The sequence below is a fragment of the Sinohyriopsis cumingii genome, chromosome 1 (genome assembly GCF_028554795.1).
Source record: "Sinohyriopsis cumingii isolate HCF-2022 chromosome 1, ASM2855479v2, whole genome shotgun sequence".
NCBI classification, from domain to species: Eukaryota; Metazoa; Mollusca; class Bivalvia; order Unionida; family Unionidae; genus Sinohyriopsis; species Sinohyriopsis cumingii.
Window position 1 is genome coordinate 182096059 of NC_142961.1, and position 21341 is coordinate 182117399.

The following is a 21341-nucleotide window of genomic DNA, read 5'->3' on the forward strand; positions in this document are numbered from 1 at the left end:
TACATTGATGCTACTGCATTAACGATTTCCTGTTTAAGATTATCATTTGGATATTCAACTACATACCACTCAAAAAGCCAACTCTGATTGCTCTATGTATTTTTAATTTTCTTGCACATCATTTACTAGAAATCTCCTATGAGTGCGCTTCCCTTGCTTCTGATTCTATCAATTTGTCATCATCATAGAACCATTCCGGGTATTTTTTACCAACACTTGTAACTACTTCATCGATATTACTTCTAACATTGTCTGCCCCAATTTTCCAATTTGCTATAATGATCTGCCCCAACTTTAAATCTCTGTCTTAAAACAGTTTTGATCGACAACTATCAGTATATCATCGATGTAATCATGCATTGATATTCAGTGGTGGCACTCAGCATTGGCTCACATAATTTGATAGCAATCTTTGATTCTCTTCTCATTATAGATTTAATTTTGCATTGAAGTTCATCACTGATTTGCTTGATTTGATATGATTCCAATGACTTTCCAGTTGGGATCATCTGAACCCTCCTTACTGTTATTCACGAACACGAGTGAATTGTTGGAGGATAATCCACCAAATGATTTTGCTCTAATATTTGGACAACTATAATAAAGTCTTAATTGGGCCAGAGGCACTTTTATTGGAGTTGAAAAACCAATATTGAATTCTGGCTGCATTGACATTACTGATATCATTGTGGTCGTTGTTGGTGTTGTGTTAGTGATAATTTATTCCAGACGAGTAGTTATTTCTGCGATCATCATTATATTTATATGGATTCTAAATGTGGCTTTGGTAACCAGCAATGTATCACTGCTGATGTTATTTCCTGATGGCGTTAGGTTGATTGTTATCTTATGATACTGATAATAAATAAAACTAATTGAAGCAAATTCACTCTCTGATATTAAGCAGTCATTCAACTCTGCTGACATTATTGATATATTTATACATGCATGTGTCGACACTCACATTATTTCTGTGTTCATGTAATTTCTTACCTGCACATGTTGGTAATCTTTTCATGATAATATTAAGGATACCAGCAGCACTGACAAGAGCAGCAACACCAATTCCCTTCACAGGCAATATCACATATATCGCTGATAATGTGCTGATTAGCTCCAGCGACCAGCAAGGACACCACATATACAATATTGTCGATGACTTTGATTTGTCTGTGGTATTTTCTTTGTTTTGTCATATGCTCGTCAATGATGTTTTCCAGTGTTGCCTTCCCCACACATGCTTGATTATATCTGTAAGATTGCATGGGATTCACTGTTGCACTATCTTATATACTAAGTAGTCAATTGAGTTGTTTTTGCAACGATTTCCACCACCAGTATGTCGTTGAGGTTAAGTTCTTATCTGCTGGATCCAATATGAATATTTCCTCTGTACTTTGATTTAACATGATTGACACAGTTCCAGAAATCTAGCAGTTGAATGATGCCATGGATGTGTTGTAAATATCCTAAATTTCACAGATCATGACACCGAGAGCATGTACACCCCAATGACCTCAGAGTATGTTTTATGGTGTTATGTTGTTTTGACCATGTTGTTAATCCAGATCCCACCATGTATACCATATTGATGAAAGGAGAGTATGAATTACACTTGCTCCAATCTTTCTGACGTGCTCGGCGATGTCAGGGATTCTGCTGGATATATCTGTGAGTGTTTTATTGATCAACAGTGTATGTAACCCAGTGGGGGCCCCGAGTGGTCTAAAGCGCTCTCTGTTACGGATCACTGCCATCTCACCTCTGTTTGCGTGGGTTCGAGTCTCGGATTCAGCCAATGTGGGTATGTGAGAAAGCTTGCCAGTAGCTTCTCGTGGGTCGGTGGTTCTTTCTGGGGTTTTCCCGGGTTTTTTCCTCCACCATTAATACTGGCCGCCATGTATAGCCTATTGTGTGCTGAAAAATGGCATTAAACCCTACAACAACTACAACAACAACAATGTAACCCAGCGAGTACCTGGACTCTGCTAATCTTAGATGCTGTCCCTTTTTGTTGTTGATGTTTTTAAACCATTTCCTGTTGCTTTTTTCAATGCTAGTCAGGCAGCTGATCCAACGGCACCGAGAGTGAATGCTTTTGCAACAGCTGGAGCTGCAGCAACAATCAGCACTGATTTCGCTGCAAGAAGTAGAAATATACCACCAGTTTTTACTGTATCTTTGCGGAAAGATCAAGTCGCACACCAGTGTTTGATTTCTTGGCATCATTGTAGTGTTTGAGCTGAAGTTCTGTCAATGATAGCACATTTGGGTCTTGCAACGCCATTGATTTCAGACATAATAATTGTTACACGATTCTTTATATGCTGATTGCCGCTTTTTAATCTGACCAGATGTCAAGTTTTCCACAGGTGCATCAACTATTCTCATTCATCCACCAACACCTTCGAGCTGCATTGTTTTGTCCGATAATATTACAGTGATTGCTTAATAATCAGTAACACCAGCTGGCACTGCACCTATCTGAGCTAAAAAATGTATGTCTGTGACAGAATATCTAAACAAACCAGACCAGCAGACCATGAATAATAACTTGAATATCTTGTGAGACCTAATATCAACATCAACATTATCATGACATACCTCAACTTCTCAGCCGTCAATAATATTGAAATCGTGCACTGTTAACCAACTCGTATGGATTATCATCCATTTAAAACAAACTACCCTGAGCTTCAGTGAATGCCTCAGCAGGCAAGAAATACCTTTGAACAACATCACCAATCCCATCTCGATAGATAACTTTATATACTGATAATCATAAATTTATCACCCTGACCATTACTGGTTATGTTAGGCATTGTGTATAATCATGTTATTTTGTTATTGTCAAGGTTTGTTTTTTATGACCACAATATGTTTGCACATTGCGAGTGGCAAGGCCACTTTTGGTTGCTTCTTCAGTTGAAGATTCTTGATGTGGTTCCATAGCAGGCCTCTTAACTCATCTTCTGCTTTTTTCTTCTTGTTTCAGATCTAGTTTTTATGCCTGATTTTCTTTTTTTTGCTGTTTCTTCAAGTTTGTGCCTCATTTTGTTTTGTTTTTCTTCCATATTCTGTCTTACCACTGCAGAATGTTCCTTTACTGCGTGGTTAAAGAATTCAGAACTTATACCATCTTCCTCAGATCTGATCTGCTGAGTATTAGTATTAACACGATAGATCCTTAACCCAATCGCCAGTTTAAGTTTTAAAATATTCGGTTTTACATGTTGATCTCTACGACTGTATCCAAACACAGCAGTATCAAGTGTTTGGTCTTGATCCCTGATGGTGGCAATACATTCCTCAATAAATTTATTTATTATGTTAACTTTTGGTGGTGGTTGAAGAGGTGGTTGATTTTTTGGTTGTGACTGACCAGGTTGTTGGGGTGGTTGGGCAGGTTGAAGATGATGGTAATATCTTCAGAGTTTTTTTGTGTTGCCTCAGTTGCTGTAACAATTGTTTTGGTTGGTTCAACAATTGGTTTAAATAACTGTTCTGTACTGTCTGTAAATTTCACTTGAGCTTCCTGACATTGTTGCAGCTGCTGTTTGACAGAATCACGGACAGGGAGATATTTCTTAACTGATTCTAGTTCCTGTCAGGCTAGTTTTAGCTGTGCGAGATTCCATAGTAAGCACAGAATCACTAATTATTATTATTACAACAATGATTTAATTACACATCACCTATTGGTGTATACACTAAAATGCACATCAAATTCAGTAAACGTGGCAACGTTTGCTGCCTTTTTTTGCACTGGTTTGCCTAGAGGATTTCAAAATGCCACTGAAATCTTGCCAACCAGACTTGCATAAAAGGCTCAGATCCACTTTTTGCAATTAAGATCTCAACATTTTTCAGGGGCTCTGATGATGATGCTAAAAAAGCAAGCAACAGGAATTGCAAAATCCCTTGTGAACAAAATTGTGACATATAATGATTACCAATATGCACTGCATGGAAGTCTAAAGTACTTCTCCATGAAAACATTCAGATATAATAGACATGATTTGTCAATGTTGCTGGTAAATAAAAAAAAGTTTATGTTCTTATGATGACAAATGTTATTGTGTCAATGACATAAACACATATGTGAATGAACACTATAAAATCAGAGCTTAAATAATAAGTGTGTCAATATGTAACAGTTATAGTATAAAGGAAAAAGACAGCATTCTGGATCACCCAGACAGTATTTTTTTGCAGGGTGACTGCAGGGGGCCTTCAGACAGTAATTGATGGTCAGATCAATTGTGTGAGCCAGAATGTAGCCTTTTTCCTTACTACTATCCTTGATTTCATCTGAATTTCCCATCAGCACAGCAAGTTCAAGAAAAAAAATTTAATTTTATTTTCCGTAAAAATGAGAGGTATGAATGAAGCAGTGATAGAAACATATTTATCAGATACCGTTTGAGCATTGTTGCATTGAATATTTATGGTAAGACAGATAAAAGAGGTTAACTAAGTAAAATTACACAGCAGACAAAAATATATCATTTGATGATTTAATGAATACATGGTTCTTGGTTTGTAAGGTTTTATTTGGGTGAGTTTTCAGTTTATATGACAGCCTAGAAGTTCTTGTTGGGAGGGTTTTCAATTTATATAACAGCCTAGCAGTTTTTGTTGGGAGGGTTTTCAGTTTATATAACAGCCAAGAAGTTTTATTTAAACGAGTTTTCAGTTTATGCAGTAGAGTGTTTTCTTTTAGTAAGAATATAAATTTGAAGGAGCTTGCAGTTTTGTGTCAATACCAGATCTGTTATACAGTTTTTGCAAAGTCTTATAGAAAATGGATACGTATGATCACCTGTGTGTGATACACATGTACGTTATGGTCTTCTGTTTTTTTATTGTCATTGTATTTGTCTTCTTCAAAGTAATTCACTAATACTGGTACTTTTAATTTTAAAAGGACATTGCTGCCTACATGTAGCAAAAAAAACCCAACTTGCCCAGGATTCATTTCAACAATCAGAGAAAGAGAGAAAGAGATCTCTCAATCATCACAAGACCAAGAAAATGGAAAAAAGCTTCAGTTAATTTTACTTCTGTGACGATATGAAGCTGATTGGCAGATATATATTTTTGAAGGATTTTTTTCTTTCTTTTTCCAGGTTTCACTTAACACATGGATTATTAAAATTCATGAAAGATATCCTAGAAATATTTTTGAACACTATGAGGGAGCTTACATGTGTGAGTTAGTGATGCTTTGCACTGTCTACACTGTTCTTAGTAGAGTCTTAAAACTTTAAGATATGATTGAAGAAGTTTTGAAGATATTAACAGTTTTACAATTTTTATCAATTCCCATAGGGTTGGGTATGAGTTAGATCAGTTCCATAGGGTTAGGGTAGGAATTTTGGGGATAGTTTTGCACATCATAATTTCTTAGGTTTTGGTGTTATATCTCTGAGAATTGGTATTTGTGATAATTGACCCTATTATTAATTTGTATCAGATTGAAGTTTGAATGAGACAACCCACCCAACCCCTCCAACCAGGTATTCCCTACTCTAACCCATCGTGTCCACTGGGTACACAGATGTAGCCTATGGATCATAATTTTGAATTTGCTGTTGTTGCAACTCTGTAATGACATGCATTTGTATTGAACATATAAAGAGGAAATAAGATATGAAACTGACATTGGTCCTTTCACCAAACTACATACACACACTTAGCCCCTGGGTGATAACTTGGAAACTAGTGGCATTCCTATATATACATATATATCCTCCATTTTATTTTCAACTCAATACAGTTTTTTTATAACTTCGTAAAACGCTTTTGTTGACATTGTTTCCCCTGTAGGGAGATGACGGAAAGTTCTTGCATCCCTAACAGCATTCACACTAAAGGTAGCAGGTTGCTCCTTCCTGTTAGAGAGGTAGAGCACTGTGATGGTTTTATTGCACCCTCCCATTGGGGATAGCAGGTTGCAAACAACCTCTATTGAGGATGAGCACTGTGACAGCTGGTTGCACCCTCCATTGAAGAATGTTGATCACCAAAACCATTTTATTTAGGGTTGAGCACTGTAATACATATTGTACCTCTGGCAACTTGTTGACCCATTCTGTTACATTCCATACACAGGACTGAGGCTAGGGATGGAGAATGCTTCGGTGCCCCCCCCCCCCAATTGTATCTATGAACCCTTATGGGATGTGGGGCCTTCCACCTCAGGAACCTTGATCCGTTATGCCCCCATGGACTACTGGACCTTGTCCTGTCAGTCGAAGTGATGCTGTGGCTCATGTCCCACCATCACCTTGCCAAGTAGATTCCTTTCAGAAGGCTACAGGTGTTACATTATCAAGAGTAGATGTTCTCGTCTCTCCTCCGCACCTCCTGATCAACCAGGGACTGTGACACATAGTGCTCCTATGCCCCCTCCATCAAGGGACATAGTGATGTCCATCCACTATCCAACTCGGAGTATCCTTGACTATGAGGATGATGATGCTCTCTCCATCCTTGTTGACTCCAACAAGTTTCAGACAGAAGCTGTGGCAATTACACCATCTCTCAGGCCCACTCACTCATCTCGGGTGGATGAGTAAGAAGAGGTCTGGTCCTTTGATAAGGCGGTAAATGGGGTTTCCCATTTGTCATTCCCTGATTTGTGCCCCAAACCATCTGGCACACAGTCTAGAAAGACCATTTCCAGTTTGGAAAAGATCTACGGGGCACTACCTCAACCAGACGTCTTTCTTCTCCCACATTCATCTACAATTGAGGAAATATCGGAGAGGTTTTCATAGGCCAAAATATTGCTTGGCAACATAGAGCATGGTCTGTTCCTCCCTCTATGTTTAGACTCCATATCTCTTCTTCAAGCTACCGGGTACATTCCCCGAAGTGGCCTATTAAACCTCCTCCATTGGATGTTGATGCGGCCAAAGTGGGTATTTCTTCAGGATCCTGGGCATGCCTTCCCATCAAAACTATTGCCATGGAACAGAAGACCCAGTTATATGTAACTATAGCCCCATATGCCGTCCTATTTGTAGCTGCTTCCATTAGTATGCTGACAGAGGCCTCCTTGAATCCAGCTGCATTACAGTGTTTACTGGAGGCTGTGGCCAAAACATCCTGGCATGTGCTATCTGTTGCCATGGCATTATCAGCGGAATTTCTGCACATCTGCTGTGATGCTGCATTGGACTCGTTGTAGATCATGCTTAAAGACCTTATAAGAGCTGCTCCTCTTGAAGCTGAAACCCTTTTGGGAGCCTCATTCCTACCATGGTTTATCAAGACTTGCTCGATCACCAACATTTTACCTCCACTTCTGGTCCATCACAATTGACCAGGAAACAAAGTCAGGCAAATTGTCCTCAGGGACCATCTGCCAAATTTTTCAAGCAGTTGCAACCCCAGTCCAGTTGACAAATTCTTGCTAGACCACTTCTCCCTCATCAGGTCCATGGCACCCAGGTTGCAACAGATCCAAGAGGAAGTTTTCTAACCTACCTTCCTTTCCTACCAGAACAGGAAGGGGGGAGGCAGCCATAGCAAATACCCCCTCTCCTGCCATGCATACTCCTTCCCAAATGTTTTAGTAGGTGCTTGCCTAAGCCTTTTCTCAAAGGCTTTGTCAATGGACAATGGGTGGGTCCTCTGCATTGAAAATGAAGGTCATTGACTCCAGTTTCAGGAACAACCCCCATAATCAAGGACCAACATTTTCTTTTCCCAGTCTATTTTGGTGGAATTAAAGGAAGAGGTGCACGCCCTTTTCCAGAAAGGGGTAGTTGAGAGGGTTTTAAACGATCATTCTCCTAAATCTTCCTGGTCACCAAGAAAAGCATGAAATTTTGAGTCATTTTTGGTCTCTCCCCGCTCAACCAGTTTCTGTTGGAGGAAACCTTCAAGATGGAGACAACCTTCACAATCTGGAACACTCTTTTTCCGTCTGATTGGGCAGTCTCCATTGACCTTCAGGATGCCTATTTACATGTCCCCATATTTCTTCTGCACCGCAGATATCTTCGTATTTGCTTAGACCAGGAGATTTTTCAATTCTGGATTCTGCTGTTCATAATCTCTTCCTATGGGTGTGGTAGCGGCCTACCTTTGAATATTGGGAGCATCAATATTCCAGTACTTGGATGACTGGCTGATTCACCATATCCATGTTCAGTCACTTCAATAGGATCTGTTCCTCTCTTGGTCCACCATAACTCAGTTGGGTCTCCTACCCAGCCTCGAGAAGTCTGAACTCATTCCTTAACAGGAGTTTATTTACATGGGGATGAACTTCCTCACGAACCAAAACTTGGTCTGGGTTCCATTGGATCGGGTAGACTGAATCCTGGCTCTCCTAGAGACGCTATGAACTTAAACCATTTTACCTGAAGGACTTTATATTTTCTTAATCAGAACTTTGCATGCCTCTGCCAGATTGGTAGGATGTCTTCACATGCATCCTCTGCAGTTCCTCTTTCTGGCAAGGTGGATTCTCTATCAACCCTGATCCCTCTAGGACCACTTTTTCACCACCATTTGCTTTGGTGGATGAATCGAGACAGATTCCTGATGGGGGTTCCCATGCATGCACCCAATCCCCATTATTGTCTGTTTATAGATGTGTCAGATTTCAGGCTGGGGAGCCCATTTAAAGCTGGAGGGCATAATTCTCCACGGTTCCTGGACTCCGGCCGAATTTTGTCCCTCCACATTAACAACCTTGAAATGAAAGCAGTATTTCTGGCATTGCAAGGGTGTATCAATCTAATAAGGGGCTGATGTGTCATGGTCTCCTCAGACAACATGTCTGTTGTAGCCTACCTATGATGTCAAGGAGGTACACATGCCCCTTCTCCTTGCATGGAGGTCTGAAACCTTTTCATCTGAGCAGCTTCAGAGAATGTCTCAATCTGAGTTTGCCACATTCCAGGCAAGATGAACATATTAGTGGACAGCCTGTCCAGAACAGACTGAGCCATCATCACAGAATGGTCTCCTCACCACTCAGTAACAGTGTCCCTGTTTTCCCATTGGGGGAAGACCTCTAGTGGACCTGTTTGCAGTCAAGCTCAACAACAAACTTCCCTTTTATGTGTCTCCTGTCCTAGATCAGAAAGCATGGGCAATCAGTGCATTCAGCTTTCAGTGGGATCGCCTATTTGCATATGCCTTCCCACATTTCTGACTGCTACCACAAGTTCGGATAATTCTCATTGCCCCATTGTGACCCAAGTGACCATGGTTCAGTGATCTCCTAGACCTCTTGATAGACTGACCCAGGTCTCTACCACACTGGAGGGATCCCTTCACCAAAACAACCCAGATATTCTCCACTTTCATGCCTGGTTCATCTCAAATGATCTCTCTGCCAGAACAGGATTTAGGGCAGTCACCAGTTGCATCATTCAAGCCAGGAGAGCTTCTACATCCAAAGTTTATGATGCCAGGTGGAGAATCTTGTGTGATTGGAGCAGTAGGAAACATGTTGATCCTATTTGCCCTTCTGTAACTTCCATTGCTGATTTCCTTTTGTTCCTCTTTGAGACCAAGTGATGTTCAGTATCCACTATTAACCAAAGCACCTTATGAACCATTGAGTGAAGCTTCCTTTTTGGATCTCACACTCAAAACTGTGTTCCTTCTCATCTTTGCCTCAGCAAGACAAAGAAGTGAAATTCATGCCTTGTCCATTGACTCTGGCTGTCTTAGGTTTAATATGAACTATGACTCCGTTTCCCTTCTCTGCCAATCTGGTTTTCTCGCAAAAAATCAGTTACCTTCAGTAGCCCCCTTACCCATAGAGATTCCTAGTCTCAGTAAAATATGTGCAGGGGATGATCAAGATAGACTTTTATGCCCATTGCATGCTCTTCGCTTCCATCTTAATGTCTCCAAAGCAAAAAGAAAGGGTTGAAAACGTCTCTTTCTCCCTATTAAGGGCTCTGTAGACGAAACTATCTCCCAGTGGATTGTCACAACAATTAAATAGTCCTCACCGATCGAGACCTCATCTTTATGAAACTTGAAGCTCATGAGGTTTGAGATGTTGCTACCTCATGGGCCTACTTTAATCATTCCTCTCTGGAGGATATCATGAAAGCAGCTTTTTGGCATTCCCATAATCCCTTTTCCTCCTTTTATCGCTGCTCATTAGCACAACAGAGCACATGCATTTTTTCTCAGGGTCCCATTGTTATGGCACAGAGAGACATGAACATTCTATAGAAATGGACCTCTCTCTCTATGGTGAGTAAGTTTAATTTCTCTATTTTTATCAGTTTGACATATCCTACCCACCTTACTGACAAATTCAGCTAAGCAAAAGTGACAGGATAAGTAATTGCTGCAGTTAAAAGGTAGGTTTTTTTTGGGGGGGGGCTTAAAACTAATTTTAATTATGCAATACTTACCTGTCTCTATTGCCAAATATCCTCCTCCCACCCCACTCTGATATTCTGTGTAATTGTCATCTGTGATAAGATGACATATAGGTACAGCTACCTTCTGTGCATGACCATGCGACAGAGTGATGTGCAAAAGGTCAGAGGGTCATACTGACTTTTTCTCCATTCTGGGAGGATGTAGTCACATGATACAGATGGTATATGGTATGGTCATAGATTTAATTAAATTTTTTAATAGTACTATTTTATATAAAATACCACAGTACAAGGCAGTCCCTTTCATAAGATTGGTATGGTTGTGGATGACATTTTACTATTTAATAGAAATATGAAATGCCTCAGTATAAGGTAACCTTAACTATTAGTCACTCCAATATAAGGTAACCTTAACTATAAGTGACTCCACTTTTATGGCTCCTGTGACAGTTTATTATAGTGAGGGAGTACTGTACATGTACTTTAATAAAGACATTTTAAAACCAACATATTTTTTCACGAGCACAAACAATTTGGATGATGAAAGTTTTGTTATATTTTTCTGATTTTCATTTTAGAAGACTTGTAAAGTTGCAGAGTTTTTATGTACATGTAGGTACTGATGCTGGCAGACCCAAAAGCAGAATTCACAAGGGCTCTTGATATGGTGCTGGACTGTAAAAATCTTCTTGGTGGTGTCCGCTCTAAAAGGTAAGTACATTGAAATCTATCCAAAATGAGAACTCATTATAAGTACAGTAAATTGTAATAGTTTTGCAGTATTAAATTTTAATGATGTTGAATTTTGTGTGAATTGTTAACTTTGTTCTATTCTGAAAATAGTACAGCACTACCTCACTCTAAAGCCATCAATAATAATACACTTATAAGGCGGGTATGGCCATGGATTCCATTTCATTTAGTAAAATAGTATGTATCATGTACTTTATTACAAGGCAGTCTCACTATGAGGTGATTTACCCTTTGGCACCCATGGAGAGCATTCTGATAAGGACTTTTGCTTTGTAAAATATTTTGGTGAAATTAGTGACCTTATTTCAAAATTTTATTCTCATGAAAATTGGCAGTTCACAGCATTAAACAAAGCAGCATAATCCTTTACCTCATAACACCTACAACTTAGTACAACTCGCCAAACATATCTGTTGCTACACTGATTTGTAAAGGTCTTGACTTGAATTTTGTTGTACAAAATCAGTTTGAAAGTCTTTATTCTGAGCTCTCTTTCTAACATAGCAGAAGCTATTTGCATTTGAGGGAATTCCCAGTGTCCTTTTATCCATGATTGATTACTCAGGGTTAATTTAGTACACAAGTCGACCGCTCCAGTGGCCTAGTATTTAGAGTGTCCGCCTCGGATGCGGGAGGTCGTGGGTTCGATCCCCTATTGAGTCATACCAAAGACTTACAAAATGGTACTAACAGCTGCCTCGCTTGGCGCTCAGCATTAAGAGGTTAGTGTTAGGACTGGTCGGCCTGGTGTCAGGATAATGTGACTGGGTGGGACATCATGCTACATGTCTGTGGCATGATGCCCCAGTGCTAGACATCACTATAAACTGTACACTGCAGACATCGTAGCGATATAACTGAAAGATTGTTAAAGCTACATTAAAAATCCAATCACACACACACACACACACACACACACACACACACAGTACACAAGTCTTTTGCTCTGATGTAACTCTTGCTCATTACCTCCCTTTGCCATTACCAGGTTTCACTAGTTTTTAAGCTTCACTGCTGTACTTTATACCACCAACAATCCAAGCCATCTTCGTGTAAAAACTGGACCATCCAACTTTAAATTTAGATATATTGTGTTGGACAATCATTCACCTACAGGTTGTGTACATTATTTTAACAATTTTTTCCAAATTTAAGTGACTTTGTCACCTTTACAGTCTTCATCTATTTAAAACCACGTTACAACATACTATTGTTGAATTCAGGTTGTCATTTATGAGTTAGCAAGACACTGACTATTTCCTCATATTCAGTTGGAGTTCGGGGTTGTTTTAGTGAGTTAGTAACATGCTGAATTGTATATTTATGCTTTTTTTTCTCCTTTTGTGTCATTTCATTAAAAGTGTCAACTAAATGCATGAAATGCAAAATGTTCCAAGCAAGATGCATTGTCCATTCCAGGAAACATTGATGTATTTATTGACATCATGCCAGATTTTGCATAATAGTGGTTATTAAATGATGAGTAATTTCTCCATTATAAATGTGGAAAACATTTACAATATCTTCTTTATAATGAACATTATGTTGGGATAAGATAATTTTCATAGAATTGGTGGAGTGGGGGGCAAATTAGAAACCCTGTTGCTTTTTGTTTGTTTTGTAGGAGGCGAGTGAGTGTTCTCAATAGTCTTTTTCATTTAAACTAACAAAACAAGTGCATGTGCCTGCAAAAGCAGCTGTCTGAGATGAATTCACCGTTTAAAGAATTGAAAGGCAAACAACTAATGATTATTCTTGACTGCTAAAAATTAAAATAACATGGGTAGAAGTATCATTTTGTACAATCTGTTTAAAGTCAGATCTCCATTGTTATACATGAAGATCTGACAGCGACTGCACTGGGGCAATGTTCTGTTAACCTGTGTTATTACAATAATCAATCATTTTTTCAACCAATCAGATTGGGGGCCCCGAGCGGCCGAGTGGTCTAAAGCGCTCACTGTTACGGATCACTGCCATCTCACATCTGTCTGTGCGGGTTCGAGTCTCGGATTCGGCCAATGTGGGTATGTGAGAAAGCTTGCCAGTAGCTTCTCGTGGGTCGGTGGTTCTTTCCAGGGTTTTCCCAGGTTCTTCCTCCGCCATTAATACTGGTCGCCATGTATAGCCTATCTTATGTGAAAAATGGCGTTAAACCCTACAACAACAACAACCAATCAGATGAAGTTTTATGTTGAAGCATGTGGAAAATAAGCAGTGTGGTTGAAGAGCATGAATGTGTACCAAATGAATTGATTCACTTTAAGATTTTTTAAAGCTGCATTTCCATTGACTAATTCAAAGGTCAACAAAACATGACCCTTAAGCAGTCATTATCAGATCTTCAAGTAGGACAGCAGAGATCTGATTTTAATCAGATTGTCCTTTTGTATCACTTCTCTGCCTCTTGTATTGATATGTGTATCACTATAGTAAAAGTATGACCCAAATGGTGATCCACTATTGGGTCACAGCCCATGGGTTATAAACCACTTTGTGTGTCTGATTTGTATGATCCACTATTGGATCACAACCCATGGGTTATAAACCACTTTGTGTGTCTGATTTGGATGATCCACTGTTGGATCACAACCCATGGGTTATAAACCACTTTGTGTGTCTGATTTGGGTTTTTAACAGAGAGTTAACAATTTTTCAGTGATATTCAGCCACGATGTCTGCAGTGTTGCAGTTTATAGTGATGTCTAGTTTTGGGGTATCATGCCACCAACATTTAGCATGACCAAGTCCTAACACTGAACTCTTAATGCTGAGCTTCTAGTGAGGCAACTGTTAGTACCAGTTTTATAAGTCTTTGGTATGACTCGGCTGGGATTTGAACCCATGACATCCTGCATCTGAGGTGGATGCTATAATCACTAGGCCATTGGAGCAGTCCAAATAGGCCACCGAGTTAGTAAAATAATTTTTTCTAATTACATCCTTTCTACATGAAAGTGAAATCCCATTAATTCTCGCATTTGAAGAAACAGAACCAGATTATTTCAATAGGAATTTCTTACCAGCTACTTTTTCCTACCAGAAAGAGTGAGCAAAATATAGCAAGATATGTCAGCATGTATGTGTACATTGTCTTGGAAAATTTACTTGTGGAATATTTTTTTTCAAAAGCAAAACATTTATGTCAGTTTCGATACATTTTTTATTACAATCTTCATTCATAAATTCCGTAAGTCTGGTTAACTAAGAGAAAGAAACTTAAATTTACTCCATTTTAAGTTTCAAAGGAAGGATTCCAAAATGGAAATTGAGGCTGGGAATTGAGGGTGGGCCAGAAACGTCATTTTCCTATACTGCTACACGTATGGTAGCTTGAGACCGCGTATTTAGGCACCGTCAGAAATACAACAAAATAGGGCATCATTTACTTCTCACTCAATTATTGGTGCTTAAATAACACACTGTAGAACATGGTTTCTTTTAATTATGTTGGAGGGCAGGATTACCTGTTAACTATTCACTTTTAGATTTTTCGGCTTAAGACTAACCCATACCTGTTGTGCAGTTTGGCCACTGCTGTCCAGAGTATGAAAAGAGGGCACATCTGGGGTGGGTGGGGTGAGTTAAGTGTGTCACAGTGAGAAATAGCAAGTCTTTTGAGAATTGTAGGCATAATGGACCTAGTAGATTGATTAATATTTAGTGTAAACAAAGCTTAAAAAATGTGCGAAAAACCTCCTAATTTTAAGTACCAGTCTCCCTCTTTTTTTTTATTCGATCGCCCTACTTGGCTTTTGAAAAGTTGAGAGAAAGAGAGAGATTGTATATGCATTGTATTCAAATGTATAAGTAAATTTCTAGTTTCAGTAAACATTCAACAGTACAAAACATATCTTTAATCCACCGTAGGTAATCCTGTATTTTTAATCTGTTGTAGTTATTCACCTACCTTTAATCCATTGTTCATATTCTCCAATATTTAATGTGTTCAAGGTATTCACTGGTGATTGAAGATGGTGTAGTTCAAGGTGTCAACACAGAACCAGACCATACAGGACTAGCCTGCCTGCTGTGCATCCGCAATTATGTTCGTTCAAGGGCAGCACAATGACATCCAAATTATGCAATAGCGGCTGCCATAGCAACAGGACTTAATTCACTATGGACATATTAGTTGTAGTATTGAATATACTGTTTTTGATGTAATATCTGTACATGCCTTAATAAGTGTGTACCTTTCTTCCCAAAACTCTCATATATATTATATTAGTGCCAGAAATGGATTTTACATGTGCTTTGCTCAGCATTACCATATTGGTAGAGAGACTGCTCCACCAAAGATGAGAAGTCTCAAAATTGTCAAAATTAGCTCATTTTTCTAATATGCATGCAGACATGATTATGACGTTGTTGGTGTGCCATTATTATGATGTCTCCCAAAAATAATTTCTAAAGCACATAGTATGGTTAATTACATCGAATATTTTCCAAATTTCACAAAGTATTTTGTTTTATTTAAGTAAAATTTATCAAGAGTCATTATCACACTGCAAAATCAAAGCAGTTTACTTTTATATGGGTCAATCACAGGTTAATATGGCAGTTTATATCCTTAGTTTAACAGTACCATATATACTTGTATATAATTCAGATCCAGTTGCAAACTGCAGAGACCCAGATCTGCCTTTGTGTCATGTACTGGTAGATCTGTTAGTATACATGATTTTGCCAATGATAATTCTTTTAATTCTTATTTTTTTATCTTAACTTTTACATTTCTGGAAAATATTCCAGTGTTAAAAATGATGTGTTAATTTTAAAACAGGTGTTTTATCAGCAGATATAATTATTGTCATTTCTTCTCACATGGCTTGACTTGATTGTGAACATAAGAGTGGAGATTATTAAATATACTCAGTATACTTAATACATACTAGTGGAGGTTACATATACATAATAGGGAAAGTTATTAAACATGCTGAGTAAACATTATACATACTAGTGGAGGTTACATTTACATAATAGGGAAAGTTATTAAACATGCTGAGTATACATTATACATACTAGTGGAGGTTACATTTACATAGAAGGTAAAGTTATTCAACATGCTCAGTATACATTATAAATACTAGTGGAGGTTACTAGACACACTCAGTATACATAATAGCAGAGGTTACTAAATGCAGTCAGTATACATAATAGTGGAGGTTAATAAATACTCTATGTACATTATATATAACAGTGGAGGTTACTAAATACAGTCAGTATTCATGATATATAATAGTGGAATTTACAAATACAGTACAGCTCACATGATTTTTCAAAACCTCACACATTGTGGAACTTAATCTCCTATACTTTCACTCTGCTATAATGCTCTGAAATGGATAAACACCTACAAATCTCCACCATGCTTAGGAAGGCACACTGATGGTAACTCCACCTTGGAGGGACTGGTCAACATTATTGACTGACATTTGGACAGCCAGTGAATAAAGACCACCCATGGACAAACTGACATGTTGAAAGTTATTGTTGTTTTGGGTTTAACGCCATTTCTCTATGCAAGATAGGCTATACATTGCAGCCAGTATACCAGGTGGATGTAGAATCCAGGAAAACCCTGTTAAGAACCACCGACTTGGGGAAGCTACTGAGGAAAGCTTTATCACATACTCACATTGGCCAAGCCCAAGACTCAAGACCACACAGAGGTGAGATGGCAATGATCAGTAAAGGTGAGTACTTTGATCATGCTGTCACCCGGGGCCCCTGAGATGTCAAGAGAGATTTACAATCAGATACCATTTTAAGACTCATTGATCTTTATTTGGATCATATGTTTGGATAATAACAAATAATTTCAAAAGCCTTGTATATTCAGTACATTTATATTTAGGAAAGGTTGATCAACTTCTTTTGCAATAAGTCTTTGCTTTTACTTTATTCAGAGAAAACTTAACAGACTTATGGACTCTCTTTAGAAGTACACCTTGATGAGCTTCTCTTGAACAGTATAAATTTATCTTACTGTTTAACTGTGAAAAGTAATTCTCTGAAATATGTACAGTTCAATTCCTGATGACTGCTCTGTTTTAAAAACAAATACACAGAATTTATATTACAATGTGGGGGGGCGCGAGTGGCCTTGTGGTCTAAAGCGCTTTCCATTACGGATCACTGCCATCTCACCTCTGTCTGCATGGGTTTGAGTCTCGTATTTGGCTAATGTGGGTATGTGAGAAAGCTTGCCAGTAGCTTCTTGAGGGTCGGTAGTTCTTACTGGGGATTTCCCGGGTTCTTCCTCTACCATTAATACTGGTCGCCATGTATAGCCTATTGTGTGCTAAAAAATGGTGTTAAACCCTACAACAACAACAACAACATTGCAATGTGAATTTTGTGTTTAGCCATTGATCAGTAGTGCCCCAGTCACAGGGCTGAATATACATGTACACAGCTAAATTCTAATTCAATTCTTACTGCATGTGTGATGCAATGGACTGTCCATTTAATTTATGGGACTAAATTGTTCTTTCCAATCTGAATATTTTTGGTTCTTTCATTCATCACAAGATAAATTTGTTTCAAGTACAATTGCTTTGTTTTTATATACTGCAACCCACCCATTTTGGAAACTTAAATGATCTCTCCCTAATAAAGACTTTACTTAAGTGGATGTTCTGTAAAAATCAAGGCACTGACCATTGCCAACACTGTTATAAAATATTAGCGTCAAAAGATGCTGTTAATTTCAGCATGGGAATGACGCATTTATATCACACAAGTCGTTTGACTTGGTTCATTTTACTTAACAGATCTGATTATGGTCTTGTCATTAACAAGACAAGTTTGATAATTGTTTGTATTAATCTTGTCTCAGCTTATTGTTGAAATGACTAATAATGTGGAAAATTATCAAATCTTAAATTTTTAGAGATTTTCATTTCCAACAAATTTAGGGCATGCTGCATGGATGTGTCTACATTTATCTTATTATTTGCTCATTTTTGTAAGGGAAAAAAATAATAAATCATATGGAAATGATATGTTAATAACCTAATTGTAACATAGATCTAATTCTTATAATTATTTTAAATCAGATATTTAAGTATGCAGTTTATATTGTGCCTAAAGGACACAACAGTACTAATTATATGGAAAAATGGGAACCAGCCTGGAAATGGGTGAACATAAAACAGAGTATATATGGGTTTAGCTGACCAGGATTGGTTAATAATGTAAGTTATGTTTTAGGAAAAAGAATCTTTTGAGAGCTTATCCTAGTTGTAAGTGAAAAAAATAGAGACATTGTTTTTTTAATGGAATTTCAGTCCTTTAACAGACTTTAGTTTGGAACACTCATTTCTAAAATTAGTACCTGACTCTTTGGTGTGGCTTTGAAAGCACATGTTTCAAACACATGCAGGTCCAGAAAATGCTGCAGCTCTTATCCTTTCCTCTATACAGAAGCTGACATCCAGGTTTCATCTATACTGATAAATATTGGTTTGATCAGGAGCATTCAAAAATTTGAAGTTATTGAATTTTTAATATCATGTTGTTTGCATAGGTTTACTATTGGAACTTAATTAGTACGAGTCCTATAGACAGCCACAGCAATACAGTGACTCCACATATGCAAGTGCACTTTACTATAAATGCAATCACATGGTTCTATTTGTAGATAAGAAGCAAAATTAATACCTTTTGTAAACCACAGAGTGACTTTCAGTGGGATATTAAACACAGATATATTCAGATATATCTACTGTTGTCAAGATGGGGGTGGGGGGGGAGGAGGAACAGTGTGTAGATCTATGTTAGTTGGAGTGTTTTGCACTTTGGTTTATATCTAAGCAATACATATATAAAATATATACAATTTACCATTTATAGAGTAATTATAGTAAGCATTATGATATTTCCTAGTTCTGTTTTGAAACATAATGCTTCAGATATGATACTTTGGTCTCTTCCACCATGCTTAATGGTGATGACCTCTCATGATTTTTCATCCCACTAATTTCTTTCCGCGAATGTTTTGAAAGTTCATGTTTTGCATTTTAATGGACTTATGTCTGCCTTACTTTAGTTTTAAATTGTATGTCTTCTGGGAGGAATTTCAGGTAATTTTTGTCATTTAAATATCTTTTTCTATAATAATACATGTATATATAGATGATCACCTTGACCTTTTACTCATTAATTATGTAATATGACATTGCTGGTAATATATTTGAGTATTAAATTGAAGAGCAATAAATGGTGATATTAAAAAAGATGATTCTTGTTAGACAGTTTTATTTTAATATTTTTTTTCTGATTTTCTTAAATAAAGCACAAATATTTAAATGTTGCCTGAAATGCACAGTTGCTCTTTAGGTGAACATGAAATGCAGTATAGTTTAATACTCATAAATGTAATCTTTGGCAAGCAGAACTATGCATATTGCTTACTTATGTATTCATTGGGGGGCCCCAAGTGACTGAGTGGTCTAAAGCGCTCTCCATTACAGATCACTGCCATCTCACCTCTGTCTGCATGGGTTCGAGTCTCGGATTCAGCCAATGTGGGTATGTGAGAAAGCTTGCCAGGAACTTCTCGTGGGTCGGTGGTTGTTTCTGGGGTTTTCATGGGTTCTTCCTCCACAATTAATACTGGCGGCCATGTATAACCTATCATGTGCTGAAAAATGGCGTTAAACCCCACAACAACAACAACTATTCATAGGGCTGTAAAAAAAATCAAGGGTGGATATAGGACACATGGTACTAATGAAATAGGAACCAGCCTAGAAATGTGTGAACATAAAATAGAGTATATCTGGGTTTGACTGACCAGGATTGGTTAATAATATAAGTTATGTTTTAGGACAAAGAATCTTTTGAGAGCTTATCCTAGTTGTAAGTGAAAAAAAATATAGACATTGCCTTATTGATGGAATTTCAGTCCTTAAACAGACTTGAGTTTGGAACACTCATTACAAAAATTAGCACCTGACTCTTTGGTGTGGCTTTGAAGGCACATGTTTCAAACACATGCAGGTCCAGAAAATGCTGCAGCTCATATCCTTTCCTCTACACAGAAACTGATATCCATACCGCAGACATGTAGCATGATGTCCCACCCAATCACATTATCCTGAAACCAGGCCGACCAGTCCTAACACTAACCTCTTAATGCTGAGCATCAAGCGAGGCAGCTGTTAGTACCATTTTTGTAAGTCTTTTCTATGGCTCGACCGGGGATGAAACCCATGACTTCCCGCATCCGCCACCGGAACAGTCATAAAAAAAAGAGTTGGAAATAAAATAATATAAGCTATAATGTGTCTAGGTGTACATATATATATTTTTGTTTATGCATGTGTGTTTGTTCTATTTTAATTTGGTTTATATTTTGTATGCCATGGTGCACATTTCCATAGCAGTTCAAACAAATTATTATAGTTTTCCATTAGTGTGTTAACTGTTTATGACGTATAGGATTGAAAATTAGCCAACATACTATTCTTATGTTTCTTTCATTTCTGGTTCTGAGCATTGTAGAGGATTTAATTTATTAAGTGCATGGACATGAATGAAAACATCCTTTGCACTCTGATTCAGTTTTGTTATAGTTGTCAGAAGATGTTGGTATAGGGACTGGCATTGTCTAAATCCTAACTAAGGTTCATTTTCCTATCTATATCAAACATATATAGTTTTGTGTAAATATTGGAAATGTAAAATAAAATAAGCAGAAATGCATGTATGTTTATTTGTTTTTGAATTTTTTTTATATTCTGTGCATTTTGATGCATAGATCTCCAACCGTTCAAATTAGTTTATGTTTCCATTAGTGCGTTAACAGTTTATGACATATAGGATTGAAAATTTGCTAAGTGCGGATGTGATAGAAAACATCTATTCTTAAATTTCTTCTTGGTATTAAGTTCTGATTCAAAGCATTATGTGACATGGAGGATTGAAAATGTTGAGTGTGTGGACTTAAATGAAAACATCCACTGCACTTCGATTCTGTTTTGTTATAGTTGTCAAGTATGATGCTTCTGTTGGTTTGTGGTCATATTATTGTGGTTCATCTGAGGTGCTTTGGCAAACTTGCTTTGTTGTATCACCAGAATCCTGGATGGACAGTGAAATTCAGAGGTGTGTCTGGGGCAAGTGTGTCAAATTTTATCTGTCATTCATTAATATTGAGCCAGTTTCCAGGTGTGGTATTTTACCAGTGGGGTAAAAATGACAGTTCTA

At 37.8% G+C, this 21341-nt stretch overlaps 1 protein-coding gene across 1 annotated transcript in view; it reads left to right on the plus strand.

Moving 5' to 3' along the window:
* Positions 1-20847, plus strand: part of LOC149808501 (peroxiredoxin-5, mitochondrial-like) — a 39924-nt gene extending 19077 nt beyond the window's left edge. The window contains exons 5-6 of the mRNA XM_089978234.1: positions 10987-11081; positions 15078-20847. Of these exons, the coding sequence (XP_089834360.1) occupies positions 10987-11081; positions 15078-15195 (213 nt within the window). The 3' untranslated portion in view covers positions 15196-20847. The remainder of the gene's footprint in view (positions 1-10986; positions 11082-15077) is intronic.
* Positions 20848-21341: the final 494 nt, after the last annotated feature.